General features: G+C 36.5%; 1 protein-coding gene across 1 annotated transcript in view; it reads right to left on the bottom strand.

Moving 5' to 3' along the window:
- Positions 1 to 9107, bottom strand: part of LMBRD1 (LMBR1 domain containing 1) — a 223701-nt gene that overhangs the window by 49493 nt on the left and 165101 nt on the right. Inside the window, exons 11-13 of the mRNA XM_006016640.3 lie at positions 8356 to 8458; positions 6623 to 6727; positions 3541 to 3690 (exon numbers count right to left, since the gene is read on the bottom strand). Coding sequence (XP_006016702.1) covers positions 3541 to 3690; positions 6623 to 6727; positions 8356 to 8458 — 358 coding nt within the window. The remainder of the gene's footprint in view (positions 1 to 3540; positions 3691 to 6622; positions 6728 to 8355; positions 8459 to 9107) is intronic.

Raw genomic sequence — 9107 nt, 5'->3', positions numbered from 1 at the left:
GGGGGGGTTCGTTTCAACAGTATGCTTGATTGGTTGTGCACTGCTTTAAGCAACAAAGTATGTGCACAGAGTTTACATACCTAGCATGCTCTAGTATCACAAAGCAACCAGAGTTAATTAAAAACAGATTAAAATATATATGTGCATTGAAAGATATCTTCCATAAGCCCACATGGAGCTGCATGAACAGTATTACTATCCTTTAATTCCTGATTAATCAAGTCCTGCATCAGCTGCTCCACTACTTCATTTGGGAGTGTTGTCTAGCTGATAAGCTCATGGTTACCCATGGGACATACTGGGGTGCACTTGCGCCTTCAGCCTTAAGCCCCTCCGCTGTCTACTATTTGACTTACTGAGAATAGGCCGAGGTGCTTCAAAAGGTTCAATTCCTTGGCTCAGGGCATCTCAGCTTCTCTTGCCAAGGGCTCAGCAGCTCTAAACAGTGGTGATTTTGCCAGCTAAATAAATCGCACCTTTTACCTAGCTTGTGTGATGAAATTATGTTGTTCCCTCCATCCCATAGGGAAGGACCAGCCCAAATTTGACAAATGCTCCAAAATCATACAAAAAAAAATATCAGACGTTTTACAAAAAAATAGGGTTTCTTATGAATTACCTCATGTTGAGAATGGAGAAACAGGAAAAAACAGCTACAGGAATATTTGATCTTACCACTGCATCTCTGCTGAAAGTATAGACTTTACTTCTGACCCCCTGTCAGAGTTCCCTGAAAGTCCTGTCAGCCTGTATTTCTCAGCTAAACTGGCTGAGAGATGATCATCCTCCCTACACCCAGGGATCCTTAGACCAGCGATTCTCAGCCTTGTTAGACTCAAGGCATCTCAAGTCTAAACAAGGGGTTACCTGTCAGAAAATGCCAGCTCTTAGCTTTTACTTCCTCTCTTTTTTTGTTCTTGAGTATAGAACAGTAGAGCAATTCCTTGTTGCAAAGAACTTAGAAAGTTGAGAACAGATCAGAACGTTTTTGAAATTACAGATTCCCATCTGTAATCTCTAGGTTTATTTTGTGAATCGTGTACAAGTGTTTGCATTCCTAATATTGGGTGGCACCCTCAAAAGGACTTCCTGGCACCAGCACTGAGAATCACTACCATGGCATCTCAAATAATTTATCCACCCATTTATATTTTTACTGGATTCTTGGGGAGCTTATACTATGCAGCTAGCTTCCTGCCCCAGCTGCATCTCTGTTTGATAAGACAGGTTTCTTTTCAATTATAACCAGGAAGTAATTTACATCCCTATATCCACAAAGATTCTTTGATCTGAAGATTAGTATAGTCTTATTTCTAATCAGATACTATTTTGACAGAAGACTATTTACTCTTAACACTTCCCATTCCTTCCTATTGAAAGGGAAGCTATCATTGCTCAAGAGGACAATCTGGAGTCCAAAATTCATCTGATCACCTGGCAGGCTCATCTGCATAGCCATTACAGATATAAAGTCTTAGCATTTACCCTTCCTAAGCCATCTAGACTTTGCTCCATGTAGGTACAAATCTTATCATCTATTACCCAAATCTCAACTGTACTCTGAAAATAAAAAACACATTCTATCAAATACTGTAATTGACACAAATATAAAAATTAAGTTTAAAATAGTCTCTAGAATTATCTATCCATAAGGACTACACATCACTACACAGTAAATCTAAGCAATTTACTATCAGTATTACCCTTCAACTACACATTACATCAGTAAATCCAGTTGAGGGAACCATTTATGAATAATGTTCTTTGAACACCCCCACGATTCCTAATTGTGGGGTATATGACACTGTCACCTTGTTAACATTTTGCAAGTACTGGCATAACATGAGTTTTTAGTCTTCTGAAGCTTCCCCATTTTTCAAATACTTCTTGGAGAAGACCTGGCCAAGTGTGCTCCTCAGCCAGGTCTCTTAAGAAGTTCAATATCCTTTTGAGCTAGGATTGGTCAGTCAGTCAAACGTCAAACGATTCCACTAAAAATGTCAAATATTCCATGAAGCCAAGGTAGTTAGTGGCCTACCTTTTTTTATTGCATTGTTAGCAAATGCAAGAGTGATGGTCCATGCCCCTCAGTTTTGCAGGACTTAAAACAAACACGCACTGTTTTGGAGCAGGCACCCCTTTAGCCTTCACTCTGGGAAGTGCTAGCCTCCTCTGCCTCCCTCTCCCCCCCAGTTAAGCAACATGGGACTGTGGGAATAACTCTGTGCTGAGTGAAACAGCAAAAGCAGCAACACAGAAAAGCTTCTCCTGGCCACCTGCTATAACTGCAGGTGCTTCCAAATAGAAACAAAAATAATCAAGAGTTGGTCTGCTGTCTACTTAGCATGCTGTATTTTAAAAACTGACTTAAGTCTTTTATAGTTGCTGTTTTCTATTTTTTTTTTTTTTTTTTTTTTAATTCTGTAACTGTTGACTGGGGTTTGGGGATAAAAGCCAAAAGAAAGAAGAACTGTTCAGTCTTGAGTATCATTCACGTTTACATTTACCAATGTAGATAGTTACTGAAATTAATTTCATTGTTTCATAATTACATTTGTTTTTTGAAATTACCACAAATATCTAGCCCACTGAAAACTAAAGTCTCTTTTCACTTTTGTAACACATTTAATACTAAAATTATTTTATCAAGTATTTTTTAACCAGTCAAATATTATTACTTACTGTTGGAGTGGATGTATTTCTATATGATAAAAGTATCTACTTCTGTCCTTTTCTCAAATACAGAAGAGAATTTTTTACTAAGACTTCAGCCTTACCTGCATTGAAGATTCTACCATTTCCCCCTAGCAATGGACTATAACAGTTTGGATTTTTTTTGTTGCTTGTATATTTAAGCATTTTTTATAGTCTTTGACACGGTTTGGCAGCAGCTTTCTCCCTTGGTTGCAGTACTGTGGCTTTGGGGCGTCTTGTAGAGTGTCCTGTTATTCTGATCTTTCTTTTACTTTCTTCTCCCAGCTAGTTTGGTTCTTCTTTATTTCCAGCTATGTGGAATTTTCCTTTTAAAAGCATCAATTACACTTCCAAAACAGAATAATCATTAGCTCATGACCATTTAGTGATGAAGTATATCTGCTGCTTATGAAAGCTTATGCTATGCACTTCTAATTTAGTCTATAAAAAAAAAAGTCAGAAGTGTGCCTAGACTTCTGTCTGAATTCAGATTAACATAGCTAACTACCTCTCCACTTAGTGGCACCCAACATACCACTAATTTTTAATCATCCTATTCCTGATTGCAATTTTGGCATTGGTTGCAGCTCTTTGGCACTAGTTTCCAAGTAACTACTGTTTATGCTAAAGAAAACCTGGAAACTAGTGTCAACAACTAGTTTTTCCCTTCCTAAAATAAAAATGACCAGTATTTGGGAATTTAACCCTGCATTTTGTAACAAGGATACAGTCCTCAAAACAAAATACACACCTTATAACATTAGAAGTCTTCCTACAATCACACTCCAAAGCAATAAGACCTTGCCACATCCCTGCCCACACTAATATTTATTAAAAGGACCTCACCTGTGTCAGGTACTTTTGGCTTCCATACATTACATATTGAGGTGCAAGGCTGTAGATCATGTAGCTTGTGTGTAGAACAATCAGTAGAAGTATCATGCAGAGAAATAAGAGCGCCTGGGGTCGAGTTTTGCCTCGTCTAATCTTGTACAACTAAAAGAAAACGTACACTAAAACATGCGCAAAAGTAGATCATTGCTTATGTAAACTGAATTATAGTTCAGTCCAAGGCAATTTTTTTTTTTTTTCCTTTTTCTCCGAGTTGCATCCTATACACCTATGCTGGCAACGTACGTATCTTAAAATGTTTTTGAAACATGCATTCCCCTAAACAGCTTTAAATGCAACATCTTATTTAAACATAAAAACACTCTAAATATAAATTTACACTAACTTTGAAAGTGACTAAACACTCAATTTGTTTTGAACTGATTGTATTTGAAATTTCCAACTCTTCTGCAGTTATTTTACTTAAGATAACTGATAAAAGTAAGCGAGTGTAAGTGAAGATGCTTTATGATTTACTGCAACGAAGTGAACAAGATCTTTCCCTTAATCTGACCCTGTTAAGGGACACTGGAACAGTGCAGGAAATTTCCTGCAGATTCATTGCAGCAAGTACAGGTTATTAAAACTTTCCAAGAGGGAAGGTGACAGTAATGGATGGGGAAAAATAAACAGGCAAGAAATACAAGAAGATTCTGAAGAGAAAAACCTTAGGATAGTCACACTCGGGAAAGGAAGTTAGGATGACGTTTATGTTTATTTTATTTTCTACCAATAAAGTCAAATCACATGCATTGAGGGCTTACGCCCTGCTCAAGACATGTTCCAGCATAACATGAAATTTAAAAAACATACAAACAAAAAGAAACCCACCCACAAAATTCTACACACTATTTACATATTAAATCAGTCCTGTTTTCAAATTTTTACAAAAGATTAATACAATTTAACTATTTTTACAACGTCACTTTGCTCATGTAGTAGCCCCTCAAGATACTTTGATGAAAGCTAAGAATCACATCATCCTAGTCAGGAAAGTAGGTAGTGGTAAATCCACTTTACAAGACAATGGTCAACAGGGTTGCCAACCATCACTAAAGAATTAAAAAAATAGAAGAAACTAGGCTTAAGTTGGCTGTCAGTAAAGTCTGTAAAAAAGACTTTAGCCATCCATTAAAAACAGAGCAGATGCACCTTGAAGTTTTTCCAGGCAACAATGCCACTTGGTGTTCACGTAGGAGCATTGTACCCATGCTCTCAGCCATGTGCTGCTGCTGCACCATTCCAGCCTGCCTGCAATACTGCTGGGTAACAGGTAGGCTTCCGTTGCCAGGAAAAGAGGATTGGGGCCATAGGGGTAAGGCTGGGAGACGAGGTGCAACATGGTGCAGGGCCCTGTGGTAAGTGGGGGCAGCAGAACGTAAAAAAACAACCCCATCAAATGCAATTAAGCAGGGTTGCCAACCCAAGAATAAATTTATTACAAGCAAACAGTCTTACTGACAACCAAATTTTTTTTTTTTTTTTTTTTAAACTATGGTTGATATTAAACCCCGAAATTTAAACCCAACCCTTCTTTGGGGCTTAGCAGCAGGGCAGGGCAGGGCCTGGCAGAAAATTTATATTCACAGTATACAAATCAGCAACATGCATCAGTAGAAAAAAAATTCTTGGGTTGGCCACCCTGGTGGTTACATAGCCTGTCATTAACTTAGAGAGGCTTTGGGATTGCAACCATAGTGCTCCAAATCCTATAAAGATGACAAAGTACAAAAAGGGCAAAGAAAGATTCCTATATTTCTTTCTGTCTACAGTAGAATTCCCTACAAGGTACTTAAACTCTTTAGCTGAGGACTTAAATTTCAGTTGAGGGCTCTGATCATTGAGTAGGAGGACTTCCTCAAGCAAAAAGGTGCTTCCATATTGTACCCACCCAGGTTGCCAATTCAGGGATCTATTCACAGGACTTGATATTTTCTAGACTCTCATGGTCTCTGATCCTCAACTTCAAAACTTGGCAAAAAGCTTCCTTGTTACAAATGACTACCACTTCCCACCACTTTCAGTGGGACCAAACTGTTCTCATGTAAAATGAAGTCCATTACATTGCATGAGGAAGTAAAATTTTTTGCAGTTAAGATAGATGCTTCTTGGACTTTCTTATTAGCAAGCTTAAGTCAAGGAGCAAGGGAAATACTGAGGGTCAGATATTGTTTCACTTAAGTGAGAAGTCCACTTATGTGCCTACATATGATTCTATTCCACATTTTATTAACCGTTTTTCAGAAACTTGGGGAAAGTGGATTCTTTTCTCCATTGCTGCTTTTTTTGCAGCTCAGTCTTCAAGGTAAGATATGATATGTTACAACAGTAGGTGTATTCATGAATTTTAAAAGGACCCAAGCAGGGTGGAACAATCACACTTAGATGCCTAACAGGTGGAACAATTTGTCCCTTACTTCAGGAAAAAGTCTGAAACCAGGGAAAGAAGACTAAGGAAGAGTGAGTGAACTAGTGAATGGCATGAAGAAGGAACAAAGAATAGCAAACAGGGTGATAGGTATTAATCCATCTTTTACTCTACTGTAGAGGTTAGGAAATTACCAGACTTCCTATAGGTAGCCCACAAGGGAACAATGCATTTAAGATGAGCAATGAAAGATGTAAAAAGAACACAAAATAAAATCCAGAAGCCAAATTAAAATAGTAAATGTTAACATATTTGCATCTCAGGACCACACAATTAACAGGCTACTTGCACAAAGCTCCCAGTCTTTGCTAGCTTAGAACCTAGAATTATCTCAGATTTAAATCTGCATTTTAACCGAGCCATCAGTCCAAAACCTAGTAGTTTGTATTTTTTTTTTTTTTTTTTTTTAACTAGCTGAATTTCTTACTACTCTTGCTACTAAAACTCATTGCAAGAACTGTTTACACAGAATGCTCGCTTTACGCCATTTCCATTTGTGTATTTTACAGAAAAAAGGGATTTGGATTTCAAAAACCACATTCTATTAAATTCGTTACACAGATTTAGAATAAATATTAAATAAGATTCAAATAAACAAGAAATATTTACCCTTATCCAAAAGAACCATATGCCCATGTTTCGAATGCCTGCCATTGAAGTGAAGATAAAATACATAACGATAGTTGTAATGAGGATATAATCAAGTGGAAAAACCTAAAGATGACATGAACATTAACATATAAAAAAAATGAAAAAAGAGGGCATTAAAAATGTTACAAAACTTGAGCACCAAAACAAGAATAACTCTTTCATTTTAAATAAAAATGTAATAATTTCCTCACGTTGCATAACAGAAGTACAAACTCCATCCTGTACATTGACACTGCATGCAACATAGTGAGGAAGGGAAATAAATCATTAGTGTAAAAACCAAAAGCCCACCAATTAATTTCACCTGCATCAAGTGTGGTCAGTCAAGTTGAAGAAACTGACTAACTTTGTTCATTTTTCTATAGTTCACCTGTATTTGAAGTTGTAAGTATTATCTATGTTTGAAACTAAAAAATAAAAAAAAAACAACTGCATGTATATAAAAGTTTTGCAAGCTTTGATCTCTTCAATTCCACTCTTTAGAGATTTACAGGAACATCTAGTGTTAAATTTCAGAGGTTTAATGCGTTTAAAAATCTTATAAAAAGAAGCAACTTTTTTTGTTAGCAGGAAAAACAAACATCCATCACTTCCATGGGCACTTTTACAAGCTACTGTAGATAACATTGCAGTAAGTAATCTTAGGAGCCTGAATTGTATTGATTAATTAAGAGTCAAAAAATATAAGTTATTTGTAAAGCATTATATTGCCAAGTCACTTGATGTCGACTTGGAATGATCCGTTACCCTCCCTAGCTCCTAGCGCACTACTCTAGATACATTACTTAGTTCTTCACATCCTCTTGATACAGTACTAAATTTCATCACTAAGGTTTCTCAAAGTTTCTCCTTGTCCTGGCTCCCTCCCTCTCTCCATGTACATCAGTACCTTTGTTCACCATCCTTTTGCCCTAATTACAATACCTAGGGCCCTTTTTTCTATTCTTATGCTTTCAAAATCTCCTGCATCTACTCATAAGTTTAAGATGTTTAGCGCAAACTAGTCTTAAAAAAGGTAAACATTTGACAATGTATTGGATTAAAGGAAGTTCTTCCAAAAGCAAAACAACTCCTTAGACAAGCATTTATAATTGCACACTTTTTTTTAGTTTGTGCTGTAGGCTTTAACAGAGGCAAATACAATTGTTTGCTGTTTAGCTGAACTGTATATGGCAGTGGAGGACTTGATAGCTTTCCTCATCTTTTAAACAATCACTTCAAGTTGGGCAACATTTGCCATGTCTCTACCCACTGGTTTTAAAAAAAAAAAAAAAACAACACAAAAAAGCCAACAATAAAAAGCCACCATTTTGAAGTGCAGGACACTGAATACATGTGACATTGATTGCTCATATGCTACTATGACAAGCAATCTTTTTTCACATTAATGCAAGATCTTTATGATTGCCAGCATAATTGCCGAAACCAAGGAAGAAGACTGGAATGCAACAGTGCTGATTAGAAAAAAAAACTGGCTTCCCCTTCCATCCCTTGCTCCTCCCTCCAAAAAAAAAAAAAAAAAAAAAAAAAAAAAAAAAAAAAAAAAAAAAAAAAAAAAAAGTTACTGCAGATAAAAGATTTTTAATAAGTTCGGGCCACTGTAATTTATCTTTTGGCAGCTTTCTTGAATAAAATATACTATTTCAGTAAAAACAGAACATACCATATATCAATCAAAATGTATTACTTACTGTTTGTAAAACAGGTAAAAGCATATTCAATGGATTGGTCAGATTAGTTCCTAAAATTATAAATCCACTATCGAAGCCAGCTGAATGCAGAGCTTTGTCCAAGCTGTAGTAAATAAGAAAAACTAGTTAAATATTTATGTCTTCCCTCCTGGTACCACACTTTCAAGTTCATTTAAAGAGATCTCAGATTAAGACAAGGATTTTTTTTTTGGATATACAGTTGGTATAATCAAACTATACAACTGAACCAAAATATAAAAAAAATGCTAAAAATGCTGGTCTGCTGTAAATTTCCTAGACAACACCACCACCTACAAACAGCTTCAACTGTACTGTCATATTAAGAATCACTTATTTTTGGTATGATTAAAAATTATAACTGAAAGAAAGTATTTATTTTCCCATTCATAGACTGCATTTTCACACCATCCCCTATATTAACAGTTAAAGTTCAGGCTGCAAAAATGCATACAAGTCAGATTATTCCTGTTCAAGCTATGGCATTGATATGCATCTGTGTAAGATGCATCACTTAGGCCACAAACAGGTGTTCATTTCTACCAGTTGTCATTTCTGAAACATGTTCAACACTAGAGAGGGAGTGTATAGTTTAACCTGCAGCTACCCCATCTTCCCTGTTCTCCAGGCATTTACCAAAGCAGGGTGACCCCATTCTGGGGAAGACATGAGGAACAGTGATAGTTCTACTTGTTCTATACCCCTTAGGGTCCAAAAGAAATAGGGAAATATCA

This window comes from Alligator sinensis, unplaced genomic scaffold (genome assembly GCF_000455745.1).
Source record: "Alligator sinensis unplaced genomic scaffold, ASM45574v1 scaffold499_1, whole genome shotgun sequence".
Lineage (NCBI taxonomy): Eukaryota > Metazoa > Chordata > Crocodylia > Alligatoridae > Alligator > Alligator sinensis.
This window is presented reverse-complemented; position numbering and strand designations above follow the sequence as displayed.